This window comes from Gallus gallus, chromosome 9 (assembly GCF_016699485.2).
Source record: "Gallus gallus isolate bGalGal1 chromosome 9, bGalGal1.mat.broiler.GRCg7b, whole genome shotgun sequence".
NCBI classification, from domain to species: domain Eukaryota; kingdom Metazoa; phylum Chordata; class Aves; order Galliformes; family Phasianidae; genus Gallus; species Gallus gallus.
The window spans coordinates 3118151-3139610 of record NC_052540.1 but is presented as its reverse complement, the minus strand read 5'-3'; the positions used below and the strand labels follow the sequence as shown (position 1 = coordinate 3139610).

At 46.4% G+C, this 21460-nt stretch overlaps 1 protein-coding gene across 5 annotated transcripts in view; it reads right to left on the bottom strand.

Annotated features, from left to right (window-relative positions):
- Positions 1–21460, bottom strand: part of VPS8 (VPS8 subunit of CORVET complex) — a 71394-nt gene that overhangs the window by 48006 nt on the left and 1928 nt on the right. Inside the window, exons 3-20 of one of the 5 annotated variants that reach the window (XM_015277164.4) lie at positions 20928–21031; positions 19824–19895; positions 17477–18627; positions 16952–17020; positions 15679–15809; positions 14353–14446; positions 13404–13436; positions 12388–12442; positions 9948–9953; positions 7015–7139; positions 6731–6817; positions 5140–5207; positions 4421–4574; positions 4261–4320; positions 3665–3772; positions 2761–2841; positions 898–1068; positions 262–336 (exon numbers count right to left, since the gene is read on the bottom strand). In XM_015277164.4, coding sequence (XP_015132650.2) covers positions 262–336; positions 898–1068; positions 2761–2841; positions 3665–3772; positions 4261–4320; positions 4421–4574; positions 5140–5207; positions 6731–6817; positions 7015–7139; positions 9948–9953; positions 12388–12442; positions 13404–13436; positions 14353–14446; positions 15679–15809; positions 16952–17020; positions 17477–17893 — 1734 coding nt within the window. In that variant the 5' untranslated portion in view covers positions 17894–18627; positions 19824–19895; positions 20928–21031. Of the gene's footprint in view, positions 1–261; positions 337–897; positions 1069–2760; positions 2842–3664; positions 3773–4260; positions 4321–4420; positions 4575–5139; positions 5208–6730; positions 6903–7014; positions 7140–9947; positions 9954–12387; positions 12443–13403; positions 13437–14352; positions 14447–15678; positions 15810–16951; positions 17021–17119; positions 17407–17476; positions 18628–19823; positions 19896–20927; positions 21032–21460 lie in introns of those variants that run through there. The other 4 variants (XM_426694.8, XM_040706140.2, XM_040706141.2 and 1 more) reach the window with 4 other exon arrangements.

The window sequence follows — 21460 nt, the reverse complement described above, 5'->3', positions numbered from 1 at the left end:
GTCTAACTTTCCCTATCCTCTTATTTTCTTCTATTTACTCATTAGCATGTCTAGGAAATAGAAATCGAAGTTCAGGACAGAGAAAGTCATGCTAACCCTACTTTGAAATGGCATAAACCTGGATACTGCAGAAGTATCCCATTATTTAGCTCATAGCTTGGCTAAGACCAAACTGTTGCACATTCTTTAAGCCAAGGATGTAAGTGTAAAAAGAACAGAAGTCAGTGTCACGTATTCCCATTAAAAACTCCCTACACTTACCTTAGTCCCCAGGTAAAAGATCTGGCCACCACAGCTGCTGATGGACTGATAACAAGCTTTCTCTCCAACCAATGCCTGCAGGGAGAAAAATGTCATGCAAGTCAAACTGCCTTTTGTTTTTGTAAAATTTTCCAAGAAACACATATATGCTTGAACACTGTAATTAAAACAACATAATGAAGATTGGGAGAGAACAGCATAGATTACTGGGCAAGAGTAAGTAAGCAAGCTCTTATATCACGGCCTTCTGCTGTGAATGCAGCTTAAAGTGCTGCTGAGCATTTTAACAAGAAAAATTTACTTGGGCCCATCACTTTTTCAAGCCACGTGTCGGGGGTTTTAATGGCAGTCACCAGAAGTCCTGGTCACACAGGGCACTGCAGTGTCTGGAATTGAGCAAAAATCCACAGCTGGCATTTCAAACAAGAATGAACAACCGTAGGTCCCATTGTCTACCCCTGAATGAGCAGCAGCTCCCCAGAATGAATACACAAACTGCCTGTTGGCTGGCTAAATCAACACCACATATGATTTTTTAGATGTTTCACAAAGCCCTTTTTCCAAATCTCCACTTTCTCTCACTTAGAGCATATCTGAAACGGAGTTAGCAAATACCAGTAGGTCATCTGCACTTACCAGTGCCTCGCTGACATTGCCTCCCGTAGCCAGGGACTTGAAGTGGCTGCTGTTGTAGACCAGCTGAACTTCTGGAATCTCTATGGTCTCCAACTCCTCCTGTGTCTGACGATCTATGACATGCAGCTTCTCCACACTGTCCAGAAGCACTGCTGTTCGTGAGTTTATCCACTGAAAGAGGCAACAAACTGCACATTTCAGCAACATGCATCATTAGAGGGAACTAAACCAGTTCTGGGCATGTCCCCAGGTATCCACACCAGAACGTCTAGGATCACCAGAAACCTCAATGCCAATCACGATTACTACAAAACAGCAACCATGCATAACTCCAAACGTAACAATGGGGAGATTCCCCCTGGAACATATCAGCTTTTAAACTGTGAAAAACTACAATGACCTCTCTTCAAAGACAACACCTGCAGACAAATGGCAATCCAGCACAGCTCTCACCCTGTTGGTGCACCATTTATGCTCTAGCACACTTTCCATCCAAAAGCCTCAAAAACATGACTACTACTACAAAACCTGTTCTCAGATCCCTTGGAAGTTAAACACAGCATCAAGAGGTATTAAAAAAAGATGCAGTGCATCTAAGTTTAAGTCAACACCTGTCATCCATATTCTTAAACTTCTACTTTTATGACCAAAGCCCTACAAAAAAAAAAAAAAAAGCTTTTTCCCCCTTTTTCTTTTTTTTTAAGCACTTCAGAACATTTGTTCATAAAAATCACAGAATGGCCTGGGTTGAAAAGGACCACAATGCTCATCCAGTTCCAACCCCCTGCTATGTGCAGGGTCGCCAACCAGCAGACCAGGCTGCCCAGAGCCACATCCAGCCTGGCCTTGAATGCCTCCAGGGATGGGGCATCCACAGCCTCCTTGGGCAACCTGTTCCAGTGTGTTACACAGAGGGTGGTGACAAGTTTCACATCAGTTCAAGGACAGTCTGGTCTCAAACACTTCCACGCTTCCAGGGCTGGGGCACCTACAGCTTCTCTGGACAACCAGCTCCAGTGCCTCACCATTCCTCAATTCTTCCTCATTTCAAAGCTAAATCTAATCAAACTTCTAGAAAATTCTAGCTGATTTGGAGGCCCGCCTTGGTATTCTGGTCTTTCATGCTTTATTCTCTCTATTCTGTTTTGTTGTTGAAATCAAGCAATTATGGCACGTTAGGAAGCATCCATATACAAAAGCACTAGAATTCTACTGAGCTAGTAACAGAGAAGTTTGCATTCTTTAGTAAGGAATAATACTGCTTGTTAAATTCTCTTTGGCTCTTGAAAATATTTCCTTAACAAGGTGTATGGGAACTGCTGAATCACGGCCTGAACCTCTGATTGACCACCTGAGGCGAGCGCTGAGTCAGCTGCAGGGGCACAGGTGAATGCAATTTCACCTGAGTGACCAGAAGGGGTGGAGCCTGGCTGCACCTCTCCCAGACCCGATTTAAGGGCTGACTCCCAAGGAGGAAGGATCTCTATATGAAGATCACTCCTCTTGGAGCCCTTCTGCAAGCCCAGGACACGGGTAAGCTCTTTATTTCATTACTCCTTTGTAATGTGATAATCTCTCTGGTCCAACACCTGTATACCTGTTTGCCTTACACAAGGCTACCTTCTTCCCAGAAAAAGGAAGTATTTTGCCTACATGCAACTACTCTTTTGCTTGTTCATTTTTTGCCTCTTAATTGCTACTTGCTGTTTCAATTGGGCTAGTTTTCTAATGAATCCCAAGTTTAAAGACATTCTCCATTACTGAACTCCAGATAAGCACAGTCCATGTATGTGGTACATACAACTAAGGGATCTTGAGTACAATTACAAGAAAATTAGTGTAACAAATAGTACTGAGACTTACAGTAAAGTTGATGAGGTCATAGTGAAGATGGAGCTGCTTTTGCTTAGTGACATGTATTGCACCAGTATCATCCCTCTTTACCTAAAAGAGAAATCAGACAAGACTGAGAAACACATTATTCAGCTCAGCCTCTCAGTTCCCAAATGCATCACACCAACTGCAGGCCTGCAGCTCACACGAGCAGGCTGAGCATGCAGTAGCAGCACTCACTGTTCTGAATCAGAGTGCTATGTCCCACTTCCAAAGCTCTCATGTAAGGAAACAGGAGGGGTCTGAGGACTGACTCTTGGGAGGAAGCAGAAAAACACAAGCCCTCTGCTGGATTAAATGCCAATCACTCATTTGCACTGCAGAAGTCTGCCATAACAGCTCCTTAAACATCCTAGCGTTCCAAAGCCAAAGTACTCTATTTTCTGAAGCCTGAGCACTGCTCACATACTGAATTCAGACATGAAATCTTCAAAAGGGGAAAAAAAAACCTGCATATACAACTTCTGCAGATCTCAGCAGTAAAAGTGGCATACCTGAACACATGTGCCTTGAAAGCAGTTGTCTCTTAGTGGTTTATCTAAGTTTTCCAGACTTGTGTTTTACATGAAAAAACAAAATAGCATCTCAAATTCCTATGCTCTCCTCAAAATAATCCCCATTCTTCCACATCCAGGGGAAATGAAGTGAAGTTAGTCAATGCTTCCTTCTGGAATACACAGAGCTCAGCCCTCCAGATCCTCAAGGAAGGACAACACTGCTTGCTGAAGAGCAATGACCAGCTTCTTTTCCCAAGCCCGTAGCAAGCTGCAGACACCCCTAGCATGCACATACACTAGAATTCCACGAGCCAGAGGCTCAGTAAGCTGAATAAGAAGTGATTACTTGAAACACAGTACAAAACATTCAAACTTACCAGAAGAAAATGAACGACATCACCTCTACAAAACGCAAGCATGGGGTTCACTGAGTTCTGGACAGCCACAAAGTGCCACGCCAGAAGGGGGACGCTCGAAGGGTCCATCTGAGAGACAAAAAGCACAGACTGTATGCAAGGCAGCCCCTCAGTAGCAGGACATGAGAAGTTCATCAGCTGCTGCTCACTGACTTTGCCAGGTGTGCACAAAGGGCATAAGGCAACGCCTTAACATGCTGAAAGCTGAGCAGAAGGTTGTGTTCTTTGGTCTACACACAAGATTTTGAGACAACAGGTCAGCACCCCATCAGTGAAGGCTTCCAGGCCGCAGTAGAGAAGGCAAGAAGCTGAGCAGCTCCTGAGCTCCTCCTCCCTTCCTACTTTTGGGAGAAAGCCAGCATCTTCAAGAGATTCAGCTCTCTGCCTACAACCTACACCTAGCAGACCAACACATTAGAACTGCAGTTTCACAATGTAGAGTTTAATGTGTGTTGGTAAAGTAGTAAAACCAACTCCTAGCCCTGATCTCACCTCCTTCACTACAAGAACTGTTGATAGCAGCAACGAAAAAGCAAGCATTTAGCTCTGTAACTCACACGACCGTAGGGAAAGGTCATCCACACTTTCAAAGATGGCTTCAGGCCAATAACCAGTATCTTCAAAGAAACAAAAAGGCAAAATAAAACACTGGAGGATGCACCAGAAGTTTCTTTGTGTCTTCTCACATAATAAAGCGTTCTACCTGCAGTGAGTTACCTTTGTTAGCGAGGCCATGGCCAGCAGCGAATACTGGGTGATAGGATGGTCTCTCAGTTCAACCTTTGCATGTAGTGGTTCAATACAACAAACCTCCCCCTTGGAGCCACTGAAGAGACATCGAGATTCACACGTTCTCACTCCCATAACCCTCCTGCAAACCAGAGCAATCAGCTTAACAGACAGTTTTCAAGAGGAGATCAGCCTAACAATTTCATGAAATCTTATGCATGATCCTTCATAAATACTGTCTCAAAAAGCCTTTCACACAGCTCCAGGGATGAATTTGGAATGCTGCTGGAAGCAGTTTCAAACAGCTGCCTGGGTACAGGATCAGGTTCCCAGAGCTTGAAGCCCAATCCTTGCTCCTCGTCCTACATCCTCTTCAGGACTCTAAGAGGAGAATGAGCAGTTACTGAGGGGCAGCTCTCACTACACAAAGAAAACCAAGGCAGCACTTATATGATGACTTCCAAGAGTCAATCAGGAATGCCAATATCCTGGGCAATACCTAAATAAAAACATTAATAACTTAAGCCATTATTTGACTATTAACCAGCCTTGCTTCAACTGAAATTATACTGCAGCCCTGAACTGTACCTTCAATATTCAGACAACAGTTTCACTGGTTCCTGTGCTTTTTTGCTTAGGTTTTAGAAGTTCTGACCTACAACTAGCTCCTTGCATTGCCACCTTCTATCAGGTAAGAGCTGTCTTACTTAAATGAGAGTTCAAATACGGAGCCACCGCTGTCGTTGCAAATTGCAAGTGTCGGGTCATCTGTAAACTGAGCAGAGAAACAAATTAGAATTGGCATTAACAAATAAGCCACGAAACAAAAAATAATTGTAAATAATGCTGCAGCATGAATTTTTCAATGCATTTACTTCTGTGTGCTATGTCTACCAGCAATACACTTTCAACATTTAGCATCAAGAATACTGATGGCTTTTTTTTTTTATGATGTGTGGGAAATGCAAGGTGTTGTGTTTTGCCCTGATCTTAAAAGCATCATTGCCAGATTTTGTTATCAAAGTCCCACTACATTCTACTGCAGCTCAGAACCACAAGGCATCAAAATCTGCGCTGCTACCAGAACAACTCACAGCTTCAAGCCTCTAAGTTGGTGCCAGAACTGATAAATGGGCTGTGAGTCATAGAGCAAAAATCAGAAACATCCATAGTTACTAATGAAATCAAATAACTGAGATAAGAAAGGGCCACATACACAGTTGAGGGACCCTTTTGGAAGACTCTGCAATCCAGCACTTAACAGCACAAGCATCTGGGGATTGCAAGGTCCAAGTACTCCTCAACATTGGTACTGCCATCAGGTTATGAGCAAGAAAAGGGAGCCATGAGGAACAAGGATCTGAAAAAGGGGAAGAGGCATCTTTATGCATAGGACAAAGCTGCCTGAGATGGGAGTGTTTCAGATGCAGCAGTATAGAGGCACTTCATGTCAACAAAATGTTTCTGGTAAGCCAGATGAGGCCATGCAGCCTGTAAGAAGCTGTCCTTGAGCCATGGTGCTCCACCAGACATGCTGCTCTAGTTCTATGCGTGGTGCTCAGCAGACCTAAGATGCCTCAAGCAAGGTGAAACAACAAGATCACTGCTCCTACCAGGAGATACATGTATTCTAGCATCTAAACCTACACAGATTCTGGCATCAGAGATTGGACAGACAATAAGTCTTTTGTTATACTGCAACTCACTGCCAATACTATGGCTTCATCAAGCAACATACTCCATTTCCTATTTAAAATTTCTGCTCACTTTTCTCACCTCTGGATATTAATGCCACATAACCCCTAGGTAGCTGCTCTCATCTGCAAATCTACAAGTACTATACAAAGCAAGTTAGCACATCTGGGCTTGTTTAGCTTGGAGAAGAGAAGGCTCTGGGGAGATCTCATTGCAGCCTTCCAGTATTTGAAGGGAGTGCATAAACAGGAAGGGGAATGGCTGTTTACAAGGGTGGGTAGTGATAGGATGAGGGGGAATGGTTTTAAACTGAGACAGGGGACGTTTAGGTTAGACAGTAGAAATAAGTTTTTCACCCAGAAGGTGGTGACATACTGAAACAGGTTGCCCAAGGAGGCTGTGGATGCCCCACCTCTGCAGGCATTCAAGGCCAGGCTGGATGTGGCTCTGGGCAGCCTGGTCTGCTGGCTGGCGACCCTGCACATAGCAGGGGGTTGGAACTGGATGAGTATTGTGGTCCTTTTCAACCCAGGCTATTCTATGATTCTATGATGTGACTGAATATGAGCAGGTTCTTTGAAAAAATAAAGAAAAAACTTTTACCTTAATGTGCAAAATGGCTGTTCCTGGGGGGTGAGCATCTGTTATTGATCGTAGCAGCTTCCCACTGGCCAGATCCCACATTGTAATCTGCAAGCAAGTTGTTCTCAGTATAAAATACTTGCTGCCAAGAGGATCTCTCCATCACCTTGTGTGATGGCACATCACTGATTTTCTATATGCAGCACAAAAAACAATTAACAGCTACATACTGAGTGCACTTAGCTTGGATTATACTAAAACAGTCCCTCAGTAACTGCCTGAGGAAGAACAGCACTGGGAATTACCTGTCCTTTCGCAAAGCCACACAGGAGCCTGGAGCAGTCGTTGTTGATGCTGAGAGCAGAGATAGCCCCATACTGGGCCCCAACAGCAGTGCTGCCCAGACACAGTCGTAGAGCCTGGTTTTGATCTAGGACATAGAATTAATATGAAGTTAAAGAGAGAGCAACACAATTATTTACATACACAGATCGCTGGAGGGACATTAACAATTCATAGGCTCACAGCTACACTCCTCATGAAGACTCTCCAAGATCAGAGCACTTGTTAGTACAGAGGTTGCAAGACACAGTCTTGCAGGGAAATACAAAAACCTTATTTTAACATTACAAAACAGGGACAGAGAATACAGGAATGCAGAGGCATTAAAAACTGAACAGCCAAAACAATATCTAGCTTTCCTTTTTTGTTTTGTTTTGGTGAGGATCGTTGGAATGAAGACTGAAGATCTGAAATACATCAGAAGTGCCAATGCAATACTGTGTTAATGTATTTTGCCTTGAGTCCCTCTCCTTGAGGGAGAGGACAGGATCCAGGGAGCAGACAGCAGCTGAGTCCCAGAACCCTCTGAGCAGTGCCCAAGGCACAGGACACATCCAAGTTGCAGCACCACTAGCTGTGTGCCAGATGTGAAACAGAGCATGGAAGCATCTCTCATTTCCTCCCCAACACCACAGGATGTATTCTTGTATCACAGACACACTGGTGGCTGAGCACACTGTGGGAGACACCTTTCAAATTCTGCTAACAGAAAGGCCTCTCAAAGCCAAGGAGAACAGAGGGGTTCAGATTGCTGGAATATACAGGTATAGAAGCAGCTCTGAAAGCTCTTACGGTTGCACAAGTTACTGGTTAGTTTTATAGCCCTGATGCTCTTGTTTAATTAAACAAAGGATGCATGCAATTCAAGTGACCGTACCATGAACTGCTGCCCTCGTTCAATATATGAGAAACATGGAGCCAAAACTACTGTAGTACCACTAGAGCAAGAAATCAGAGAAGGAAGTATTCTAAGGTGCAATAAAAGTTAGCATCATTTTGCCAAGGAAAGTGATCTTGAGTGAATGAGCATCCAGATGGCAAACCAGGCGCCTCTACGCCATGTGCTGAGCCCTGTGTGACGACAAAACACTGCAAATTTCAAGTGGCTGTTAAGCAGCTTGTCTACAGCACTGAACTCTTCAGACAGTGCTCTGTAGTTGTGAACACCTCTGAATTAAGAACCATTTGTTCATCCAGTACAGAATGAAGAGCTCTGTAACAGCCTTCCAGGGAAAGCTTTCCTTTACGGTTCCTCACTGCCAGCAGCATGAAGATCTCTGATCCTCTGCCTGTCCTGAACTCCAGCCCAGCCAGAACCTGCCTCCCTGAGGAGATATTTGTGAAGATATAGGATATATTAACTGAAAGGGAAAAGAAATAACAAATCTTTCTTTAGACTCACAGACCTGCAGCTGAGGGAACAGGGATGGGTCAGTCTGGGTTCCTAAGAAAGAAGTGCCCATTTTTTGCCCAATATGCATTTTCAGAGTAGGGAAATAACCACTTGGAAGGCAAACCCCCAAAAAAACACACATCAGCACTTGTTCTCATATCCAGCCAGCCACAGGATAACACACAAGGAGGACTCACTAGATAATTTTAAAAACAAATCACACAAACAACACTGCATCCAATACAAAACAAGATATCTGAGTCAATGAGCTCCCACTGATGAACTGCTGAAGTAACAAAGACAGATGAAAGCAAAGGGTTATAAAAGCTGATTTGACAGTTTTCCAGGCTAATAACAACAGCTCTGGATATAAGGCACCCTTAGGATTAAAAACTATTTTCCACATGCTTGAAACAAAGGTGGCTCCTAACTGTCCAGAAAACATCTTTAATTTTGATAGGTAAATAGAGCAGTTCTTCATCTGAACAATTTCCAGTAGTAACTATTGCTGTTGCTGTTGTTCTCAGTCTGGAGCCAGAACCAGGTGGTACTTAGCCCTACAAGTAAAATGTTAACAGGCTGTTGAATATGAGATGTCGCCTTCCAGAACACAGGAATAAGCAGAGCACTCCAGAATTGATTTCTTCTCAGATAATCAGGTTTTTAACCAGACTTTTTTTTTCCTCAAGCCATCATTTCTCTGCATTCAAAAGACTTGATTTCCTGCAGAATGACTCAAATGCTACAAATTCTAAAAGGAGATGCTTTCTTCCCACCTTCATCAGGCCTACCACCAGTAAATGCTCTCCCCAGGAGGTATCCCTCTTGGAGCTGAAATCACGAGGACAAGAGATGGGGTGCTAAAGGAATAGGCTTCAGGCACCATCTCCCTTGAGAATACAACAGCTGTCTCCTAACCCAGGGTGTGCTGAAGCCTCCTCACCACCATCTACCTCCAGCTCGAGCAGTGAAAATGAAATGACTGCTCACAGCAGGGATTCAGTCACCTCTCCAGGAAGCCACTGCTCCCTCCTCAGCTGCACAGCTGCTGCATGGGGTCAGTTAGAAGTTGCTGTCTGCTTGCATGGGCTTCCCAGAGTTCCTGACTCGTGGCTCCCTGACTCAGGTCTTAATCTGCAGTGCTCCCACTAACAACTCTCAGAGAGAAACAGATGGATGGTGAACTCATGGAAGAGCTCTACTTCGTCCTGCCCTGAAACAATGCCTTTGCACACAGCTACAGACACATCCTGTTCTAAAGCATTACATATGGCACATTTACCTGTTCCTCTGCTATTTCTGCCCAAAGAACTGACAGCATTCAGTACACATGCATTCAATAGGCAGTTTCTGGGCTCACCAGCAGTACTACCCACTGCCTGGTTACTGCCCTGCCTCACATGCTGCCTATCTGGCACAGAGTAACCTAGCACATCAGCATGCATACTGGGCAGGACAGAACTTGCTCATGCAGGATACGTGCACAGTGTGGTGTTACTGTACCTTTTCCTTTTCAGTCCACATAGAAAGGGCCAAAACAGGAAAGAAAAAGTCAGAAATCAATACAAGAGAAAGGAGAGAAGTAAAGAACAGCATATGTGACAAACATTCAAAAAGACAGAGAGCCTTCAGATTTTGCTGATGTTTTTGCTTTGGTAACATTCCACCTTTTGATTTGCTCAGTTACCTGAGGGGATGCTGGTCATTACAGTGCTTTAAAACTAAGTGTGCAGTCACCGAAGAAAAATAAGTCTGTACATTTTGACGTCATGATACTAATGAAAAGAGAACAGAAGCATGCAGGAATCACTCCTGTCTGTATGTGAAAAGCTGGATGATGTATCACACCTCTCATCACCTCTTAGTTGCAGCAGAAGAACCCAGGTTGCAAGGCAGGTGCGGCAGCCCCTGGCCTCACCCTCTGCCACAAGGAAGGTCAATGAGCTCAGCCTGCTCAGGGCCTTGATGAGCTCTGTGTATTCCAAGGAAGGTGATCCTGCAACCTCTCTCAACATCTGTTCCAGTGCTTCATCACCCTCATGGTCAAAACAGATACCAGTCAGAGCTTCCCCTGGGGCAACTCCAGTGCACTGCCTCTTACCCTAACACCAGGAGCCTTTGAGAAAGGTCCAGCTCTCACTTCTCTGCCCCTTTCCAGTACACAGTAGAAGCCAGCAACATTACATCCCCTTAGACACTTTCTCTCCATGCAGCCAAATCCCATTCTCTCCTCCCTCACCACGTGCTTTACCCCTCTGAGCACCTTGGTGACCCCTGCTGGGCTCACTCCAGCACACACCAATGCCTTTCTCATACCGAGGAGCCCAAAACTGTGCAGAGTAGCACAGATGTGATCTCACCAGTACAAAACAGAACCAACATTTTCCACAACCTGCCGAATGCCCTGATGACAATAAAGCCCAGTATGCACTTGTATAAACAGTAACTTTATATGCTTCCATAGATCTGAAAGCTTTAAGCTTCTATTGCAAGTATGCAAAGAAATTCTTAAAGCATTAGCACCTATTTTAGTAAAAGCCAAGGAACTTGACAGGAAAAACATAGCATCACGTTTTCTAAAGGCCACGGGAGAACGTTTAGAAACTGCCAAGTACACAGCAATGTAAAGATCACGGCCAAAGTAACAGTAAAAGTTTGTCCAAAAATCTAACCAAGAGCGTAACAAAGAAAACAATTCTTAAACATCCTTATGAAATATCTGAACTGAAATACCAGGGCACATTAAGCACCTCAGGCATTCGGTGATCAATCCTTTCTGCATCAAGTCCCACTGAAATAGTCACAACAAAGATAAGAATGACCCTCCCTGTTCACATGCTTATGTAGATTCCTCAAGTCCTGGAGTGTAAAATGCAAATGTAAAATGCACTATTCTGACAACCCCTTGTTCAGAAGCTTACAAACTTCCTGAAGCGCCCACATACAAGACAGAAATAGGAAAATCACCATATAAATGTCTTTCATAGCAGCTACAAAGCAAGCTACAAAGATCTCCTACTAAAAAACTCAGTCAGATCACGTGTTGATCATATTAAGTACATCCTGTTTTGAAGTCTAAATTCCCAAGAATGTGAGACTTATGCCGTCACAGTCCTTCCCACCCTTCTGCTGTACCCTGCCCCCCTCATAACTTTTAGCCTCTTGAATAATTCCAGCCAACTCCGACAGGAAAGGATAATCCAATTTCAAAAATCGTTATGAATTTGGTGCTGCATAGACATCAATGCACTCAAACTAAACGTGCATGGGAGCGCTCCAAGAGCAGCCCTCTCGCAGCTGTGAAGCTGGTTAGCTAAGGCATAAGCTCAGAACTTACTTGTAAGACAGGCTGGTGATGGGAGAAAGAATGACAGAAAGAAGGGATAAAGAGGTGATGGATGCAGGGGGAGGTCAGGGAAGGAGGAATCAAGGATGCAAGTCTGCAGGTAGCCATGGGTTGCAAGTTTCCCTTCTCAATGAATACATTCTAATTTTCCTACTCCTGGCAGCTACTGCATCAGAAGGGAAAAGATGGATATGCTGCAAGATTGTTCTATTACAATGATTCTGGTTTCCTCCGTATCAGAACAGAGTAATTTCACACATAAACACAGAAAGAGTTCTTCATGCAACTGTCAAGGAGACAAGTTTCTTGTTATCAGTGTGTCGAGCTCCTGCAAAACAGAAGCAAGACCTACACAAATAGTTCAAATTAGCACATGCTATACAATGGTTCAAATAGTAACAAATTAAATATGACTTGTGCTTTATTTCTTTACTGAAATTAAATCGTATTTAGCATAAAGCATACGACAAGAAATCCAGTTCTAATGGTAGCTGGTTTGGGGACTGCTTCTTTCATTCGTTTTGTTGGTGTTTTTGTTGTTGTTGTTTTTAAAGATCATTAAAATGCAAATGTCTCAGAGCTTTCTTTTTCACTTACCAAAAATCAGCGCTAGCCCATGAGAAGTCCCCACTGCTATCAGATTTGATGCTGCCTGAAAAAGTCATGGAGAAAGACCAAAAGCTGAGAAGTGTCGTTCACAAATCCACCGCTTCTAACACCACACAAAGCTTACCAGAAGGGGACGTTTTAAGAAGGTTATAGACTTTTAACTTTTTAATACACAAGCAACAGACATTTCCTACATGAGAACTACAACCAAAGGACAATTCTGCACCCCCCCCACATGCCTCAGCCACACACGCTTCCAACCTTGCTATGCAACCCTCACCCCTAGATGTGTTTTTCCCTTTTCCTCTTTAACTAAAAAGCATCATTTCCTATGTACTGCTGCTACCACAGTCAAAGTGACCAAATGACTTTGTTTTCTTCATAAAGTATTAAAACTAACTTCACAAGGGCAAGAAATACTTGCTGTTTGCCATCTCCTTAAAACATTCCTCTGATTATACACAGCTTGCTTCTGACTTACTTTAATTATTGTGCTTGACTTCAAGAAGCTTAGTGCCCATTGCTAAACAGGTCCGTGCCTTCCAGACAGGCTTTCAGCAAAGCCTTAAGATCACATTTGAGTTATATCAAAGCCATGGAGACTTTGAACTCACTGTACGATGAGCACTTCAGTTTAAATGTCTTTAAAACACGGTTAGGAGTCAAAGCAACGGCTGGCAAAGAAGAAATAGGTAGGAAACTTCAAGGTGTCCAACAGATGAATGCAGTGGGGAATGGTTGTGTGCTCAACTAAGAACTCCTGATGATGACATGAAAAAGGGAAGAGCAGAGGGCTCCATCAGCACAGGGGCAGTTAGGAAAGGCTGCACTCTGCTCCCAGAAGCTAGCCTCCTAATGTTACTCTTCCTACCTCTCAGATTTGAGGATTCTTAGCAAGGACAAGAAGATTGAGATCCATTTATCAGCTCTACTAAAATATTGCTTAAATTTTGCCAAATTTATATGAAGAATAACCACACAATACATGAAAGTGGTGTACTTACAATTGCAGTAGGCAAACCAGCATCCACTTTGTCCTAGAAAAACAGGATGAGTTATGAGTAAGCAGCAGAACACCCTGCACTATTAATGTCTCTAATACAGCACACAGAGTCAATACAAGATACGTTTTAATGAGTCCCACCAGGGCAGAAAGTGCAGAGGAAACCACTGGCAAGGAATACCCAGAATGGATGAGAAAGCACACAGAGACAGAGAAGAAGCAGAATATCCTGTCATTCCAAATGAAAGCTATCCTGTTTTTCTCAAAACAAGTCTCATCCGATTAACAGCCCTCAGCACTCTGAGGACACTGCACTGATATCTCATGCAAAACCACTTCCCTCTCCAGAACACCTTCTTAGCTTCACACCCAGGTGTCTCATTCACACCTCCATCAACACAAGTAACAACTAGCTGCAGCCTATTCACACTCAGACTCCAGTCACACAGCCCTTACAGAAACACTCACAGACGAATCACCTGCATTTTATTCTAACAAGCCTGCTTCAGAATTCACATTCTTTGTAAATCACTGCCTCAGCTCTGATCTTGGACAGCTCCTTTTCACCAGCAGCACAAACTCCAGGCAGGCCCAAGGTGCAGTCAGAGACACAGAAGAGTGTAGGCCTGGGATGAGTGTGGACTGTGCCTGCTACAAACCTGTTTCTAGCACCTTTAAGCAACAACAGGACTGACATCATTTTGTATTAATATTTCCCATCAGCTTTCTTGACATCTGGTAACAAAAAGCAGTGTTAAAGAGGACTTATCACACTGCTGCTGCATAAAGTCAGCTAGTAATTCACTCCTAGTTAGAGATTACTAATAGTAGCTTATGTACTAAACACGCTAATACTAATCCTGTGAGGAGGGAGAATATCACCCACATTCCTCCACAGCAGAAGCCAAAATTTTACTTAATAGATGTCACCAGGAGAGAAAGACACTTACAGCTGCAGATACAATTTGGGCAGAAATCCCTTTCAGCAGCGAGAGTCTTATAACCGATCCGTGCAGAGAGAGAGAATCCGGGAGTTTTTTCTTCCTAAGGAAAGAAGAAATAATCCAAACACATTAAAGCAGAGTTTGAAACGTTAGCCCACAGCTAAACCAGCAGGTAAATTCTACATGCATGCATAACCATGCAGTTTCCATTCTTACTGCTGAAGCACACGTGTCCAGAATCAACAGACGTGAAATCAATAGCAAAGGATACAGCATAACACTGTGCCTGCATAAAGATTTGTCTGAACTCCTCTTCTACAGAAATGAAAAGTCCTCCAAACAAATGCTCAGTTTCAAGCATCTCCCTGCAGACTACAGCATTTATGAACAAAACCTGAGAGGAACACTTCTGCTCTTTAATCCAGCCTCAGTGAGATGGGAAGCTTCAACCTCTAAAGGTGAGCACCTATAGGAAACATACAACTGAAAAAGGCTCGTTAGCAGCATATGGAGCCCTGGGAAAACCAGATGTATACTTGAAGTGTAATATTCAATTCAAACAGCTAGCTTTATATGAAAGGTAAAAGTTGCTGTTTATGGAGAAAATGTTTTTAAAGGTAACCAGTGTACAGGGAAAAGTAACTTCTGAAGAGCTCTGGTTTAGCATAACACGCTCAGGAGGGGGAAATTCCCCAGGAAAATTCAGTTCTTATCTTTCCAGAGACATACAAACAAGTAGGTAGGCTGATGAAACACGTCTAATAGCTTATAGTGTGTCTGAGGACCCAACAACACAGTGGGCAGCTTCAAACAAACATGACAAAAACAATTCCTGGTTTTCCTGCCTCCTCCATACCAGAAAATATTTAAGTCCCTTCAGGTTATGGTTCACTCAATACAAACCATTTTATCTGAAAATGAAAGAACAGTGCCTCAGAACACCACTATGTGCCACCATGAACTGTGACACTTAAGAGTGTTTGTAGCCAGTGCAATTACTCATGTAGCAACCACAGCGTAACAGAAACCAGAGGCCAACTTCCCATGGCACATAAGCATGCCATGGGAGTGGCTCAGGGTGTAAAACAAAGCCATCATCTGAGTAACTAACAAAGTAAGTCAGCAGTATTGCAGCTATCACATCCCGGGCTGCTTTGGGATGCCAAGATTCACATCCCATTTCCAGGAGCAAGAGCATTTTGCTCACCTTTTAAAAACGCAGGTTGCTTTAGGAAATTTCCATTGCTCTTAGCATTGAGAGTCCTTCTACCCACCCAAAAAGACAATTACTTTGAACTGATTTAATCTCCCAGGGTATCAGGCTCGTGGTACCTTTTCAGGTGCGTCCTGTCCCCACTGTCAGAGCTTGCTACAGAAGATGTGTCATAGGAGTGCGTATCCGTGTTATCGATGTTCAAGAGAAAGGGATCTTCCAAAACGAAAGACTCTTCTTCATCATCAGTCTGAAAGAAGAGAATCAGCACGCTTGGTCAACGTCCAAAACACACAACATCCTGACTGAAACATCAGCAACACAGCATCAAGCGAGCAGGAAAAAAAAGTGAGAATCAGAATACAGCAAGATAATCTCCTACTAGAAGAACAGAACTATACTATGTTGCGGATAGCGTGGAAGAACCAGTCTCCAGAGCCCCCAGTGATCACAGAGGGGATGGATAGTGTGGGAACACCAGTGAGGGAATGCTGCCAACAGGAGAGCTAACCGTGCTCTGCCCCAGGGCTGCCTTCTGCTGGTGAGCCCTCCCTCCTCAGGCTTTGCCTAGGAGTGTTTCTGTATTATTCCAAAATGGCCACTGTTTCGGCCACCTTCTTACTTCAGCACAGATCACGCTGTCCTTGAAGCACAGAGCCACAGAGCACAAACACAGTACTGCAGTGAGAGCCAACATGCAGACATGAGAGCAGGCGCTCCATGTTTGTCTTACAGAGCACAGCCCTGCACACACCGTGCCTTTCTTCAGAGCAAGGCACACCTATGGGCTCACTCAGCTTGTGCTCCACACAGAAATCCCTTCCAGAAAACACTTGGCTGCTCATTCCCATCCTGTATGCACTGAGACAAACAGCACCAAAGACTGCACCGAGCCACGTTTTCTCCACATTACCACAGATCTACTCCTTCAGCGTGGATGGGCCCGCATGCAAGTTTGGGCTCACAGAAATTCTCTGAGCTACACCCACATCCACCTCCAGAAACAGGACGTGCTCTTCCACACCTCCACTCAATGTCCCCTTCTACTCGGGCAGCAAACTGCTCCTCCAGTTCCTAGGCTGTACGTGACTGTCTGGGACACTTCACACCTGCACCTTTAATGCTTTTAAGAGAAGTCACCTGCTCCAAGCTGCTTTTTGCAATTACACAGGGCCAGATGTGTGAAACAGACCACAGAGGCGGAGCTGTGAAGAACCCAGCAATTAATTGCTCGACTCCACACGTGCTGTGTCAGCCGTCGGCATCAGGAAGTCATGGGGTTACACCACTTTATTTCCCAGAAGAAAATGGGAGCCCGGGTGACCTTGGGGGGGCCATCTCCAGCCCCAGTGACAGCAGCTCATCTGCAGCATCGCACCGTGCCCCTCTCACCTCGTTCAGGATGCTCTCCAGCGTTGGCGGGGTATCGACTTGAGGGATGTCGAACTCTTTGTCATCGATCTGGACATCAGAAACCACAGAGCGGGGTTAGATGCCAACCCCGCCTTCCAAACCTCTGCTAACTACAAGAGCAGCCAGGCACGCGCTGCTTACACCCACCCCCGCGCACAGGCGTCAGATCCCGCCTGACAGCGACGCGACGCATGGAACGGCTTTAGACAAAGAGGAATATCGGGGCGAGACGCACGTTTCGCTCCGGGGCGCTCCCTCAGCACACCCCCCGCTGCGCCCGGGGTCAGACGTGCCCCGGCAGGGCCGCCCCGCAGCGCTGGACGCGGCACGAGCGCTGGCGTTGCCTGCACGACCGCAGCCCCCCCTCAGCGCTCACGCGGAGCCCGCGGGGACCGCTTCCCACTCCCACCCATCCCGCCGGAAGGGGCGCAGAGGGGAGGGCGCGGCGCGGCCGTCCCAGCGCGGGGCGAGACGAGCAGCGCCAGCACGGAAATGGCGACGCACCAGCTCGCTGCGGGAGTCCAGCTCGCGGTCCAGCTCCGCCACGCTCAAGCGGGGCGCGGGCGGCTCCGGGCAGGGCAACCCGTCCGGCTCAGCCTCAGCTCCCGCAGGGCCATCCTCCGGCGCCGCGTCCATGGCCGGGCTGCGGCTCGCGGCGGGGTGAGCAGGCCGGCGGCGCCGGGACTCGAACCCGCGACCGGAGCCGCCCCCACTCCGCGCATGCGCAGCACGGCACCGCCGCCCTCCCCGCGCCGCCGTTAAAGGGGCCGCTGCGCGGCGGTAACTGAGGGGCGGAGGCGATGGCACGGAGCGGTTTATTGGGAAGCGTGCAGCTGCCCCGGGACGGCGCTTGCGAAACCGGACTCGGGTGCGGCGAGAACGTGAGCCTGCGGGGGGAGAAAAAGAAATCATCGGGGACATGGAGAGTTACCAGTGGGTGTCACTGCGGTGCTTGAGAAGCAGGGGATGCAGCGGTACTGCTGCACAGCGAGCTCACATCAAAGGTTGCGTTTCCTCAGCGGCACCGTTCCCAGCACAGCCGCTGTAGGACAGCTGCTGCCAGGCACAGCGATTGCACGGTGATATCCCAGCACGGGCTGCAGCTCAGCGCAGCGAGGAATGAGCATGGCACAGTGCAACGCAGTGCCCTCCCCTGCAGCCTGAGAAATGCCATCAGAGAGCTTCTAGATTATGGAATTAAAAGCTAAGGTGTCCCAAAGGAGTAACTAACGCTAGCGGTGGGTGAGCACAGCAGGAGAAGACACAGCAGAGTTCCCCCTGCATCCTGCAGAGCTGGGTGATGTACTGCTTTTCCTCCTCCCGAGGACAGAGGTTTTAATGTCACAACCACCCCTTTCAGCTTCTTCCTTACATCCAGGAGGGCTGCACAGCCCTGTGACACAGGGGGCATCTCGGTCTTCAGGCTCAGCCCAGAAAAACTGACACAGCTTTGGCAGGAAGCAGCCCAGCTTCAGAGCCCTGCTGGCACTGGAGAGCTGAGCCTTAGCTCTAACAAGAAGGATTCAGAGCCTGATTGCCGCCAAACGCTCTCCTCCATGCTCCAAAACCTTCCTTGCCACTGCCAGCTGATTCAGAATGGTCTTCTGCAGCAACGGGGCATTTGCTCCTCTTACAACAGCTGCCAGTTCTCCTCTCTGAAAAGGGTGAGAAGCATGTCTGTCAGTGAGGGCAGCCCCCTGGGCTCTGGAAATCACCAGAGGAGCACATCATGTATTGTGTTATCACAGAATCATCAAGGCTGGAAAAGACCCCTAGGACCCCCAAGTCCAACCCCAGCCCACCCCACCCACTGCCCACATCCCTCAGTGCCACATCCCCACAGCTTTGAACACCTCCAGGGACGGTGATTCCCCACCTCCCTGTGCAGCTGTGCAGTTCCTCACTGCTCTTTCTGAGAAGGAATGTTTCCTAATACCCAACCTGACCTCCCCAGCACAACTCGAGGCCATCACCTCTCGTCCTACTGCTGTTACCTGGAAGAAGTAACTGGCCTCCATCCACCACAACTGCCTCTCAGGGAGTTGCAGAGAGTGATGAGGTCTGCCCTGAGCCTCCTCTTCTCCACACTGATCCATCCCAGTTCCCTCAGCTGCTCCCCATAAGACTTGGGCTCCAAAACCCTCCCTCACAGCTTCATTGCCCTTCCGTGGAGACACTTCAGGACCTCAATGTCTTTCTTGTAGTGAGGGGCCCAAAACTAAGCACAGTACTCAAGGTGGAGCCTCACCAGTGCTGAGTGGGGACAACCACCTCCTGCTCCTGCTGGCTGCACTATTTCTGATACAAGCCAGGATGCCATTGGCCCTCTTGGCCACCTGGGCACACTGCTGCTCATGTTCAGCTTAGCATCAGCCAACACCCCAGGTCCTTTTCCTCCGCACGGCTTTCCAGCCACTCTGCCCCAAGCCCATAGTGCTCCATGGGGTTGTGACCAAAGCGCAGGACTTGTCTCATTTAAACTCATACAACCGGTCTCAGCCCAGCAATCAGCCTGCCTCGGTCCCTCTGCAGGGCCTTCCTACCCTCAGGCAGAGGAACACTTCCTCCCAGCTTAGTGCCATCTGCAGACTTACTGAGGGTGCACTCAATCCCCTCATCCAGATTGACAACAGAGACATTAAATTATGTACCAGGCCCTCCTCACAGGCAGAGCTGCTCCACTCCAGAACAAAAGGGAAACTTTGGAACAACTTTCTTTACTGTTCCTGATGAGTCTGAGGATGAAGGGAAGCAGCCTGTGGCAGCAGCAAGGCCCTGCAGTAGCACAGCTCTCCCCATTGATAAGTCACATTTACTGGTATGTAACTGCTGTAAGAAACTTTTCACTCACTGTATAGAAGAGAAAGATGGGCTCACATTTTCCTCTGTATTCTTCCAGAGCATCAATGGAATCAACTTCAGCCTAAAAAGGATGTCAGATAAAACAAGAGTTTATGGTAAAACCTTTCTGCTTCAGAGGAACACGTGAAGAACAGCCTGTGCTCAGAACTGGCCAGCACTCAACCCTCACGTCCAGCAAAATCCCAGGCTTGCAGGCTGGAATGACACTGGTCAGAGCCAAGGACTGTGTCTCAGCTCAGCACCACGCTCAAGAAGCTGTGGATGTCTCTGGCAGATTCTGCCCACAGGAGCTGGGACAGCAGCAGGAGTGTGTGCAAGGCTGTGTGGAGTGGAGTTCTGAGCACCTCTACAAATCAGTGCTCCACAGCTCTGGGAACTTGTCCCAGTGCCCTAATCACTCCCATTGTGAACATTTTTCTTTTTCCTTGTATATTTTGGATTTTTCCCTGCTGCAATTCAATCCTGTTGTCTCTTGTTCTTTTGCTACGTACCACTGAGCAGTGCCTGTCTCTTCCTTCTCTAATAATGCCCCATTAGACAGCCAAAGACAGCTCTCAGCTCTGCCCCTGAGCCTTCTCTTCTGCAGGTTTTGAAAACCCAGCTCCTTCACATTTTCCCTGTACAGCATAGGAACACCGGTGCTGCTCATCCTGCCCATCCACTTTGCTTAAGCAGTTTGGTGCACACTGCAGAAAGAAGTCCTTTGGAAAGTTCACCGTGTCAGCAGGCACACATCTTCCAACAGACGTGTCACCCTGCCCAAGAACAGCAAGTCTGCTGGCGGTGTTAAAGCAAGAACTGGTAAAATATGAAAGGCATGAAACAAAATGATCAGTTGTGTTCAAGCCTTCCCCTTTGCAGAAAAACATCTGATAAGTACAGAATTGTTCAAGACTGAAAATCTTTAATGGTACGAGCTCTGATCGATGCAACCAACCTGCATCCAGCAGCTTCATTCACACAGGCTGGAGCTCCTGCACTGTTACTGTTTTGGATGGATTTGGAAAGATGGATGACTTCAGCCTTCAGTTACCTACTAAGTTCAGGGGACAGAATGTGGATTTTTTTTAAGCAGTGCCAAATGGGACCTTACCGCAGCAAAATGCAGAAGGTCACTGCTGACTTCATTCCTTATTTTTCGGAAAAGATCCACTACCATTTTGCATGGGCCACACCAGGCTTGATATGCATCAACAACTGCAAGCATGAAAATAAGAACAAGGTCAGAATGGGTCATTTCAGACCTACACCAATAGGTGGGTTTGTGCACTTTGCAGTGTAATCTTTAGGAAGGGGGCTGCATAAAGGCCATTAGTGCCATAAGAAACCTGAAATCCTCACAGGAATGAAGTGTCCTCTTCTGGGGATCTCTATGGCATCACCCTCCTGGGGAAGGAGATTTTCTTAAGTTCCAACCCGAGCCCCTCAAGCTGCAGCCTGGGGCTGCTGCTCCCATAGTTCTGACTCTTGCAAAGCACCAGAAAGGCTGCGGATTCAATTGCAATACAAACTAACTACTGATACACTAATACTAATAGATCAAAGGGTCAAATGGCATTAAAAAATAACAAGCTAACGTTAGTCTTTAAAAGATATATGTACATGGCTGTGACCCCAAGGGTATCA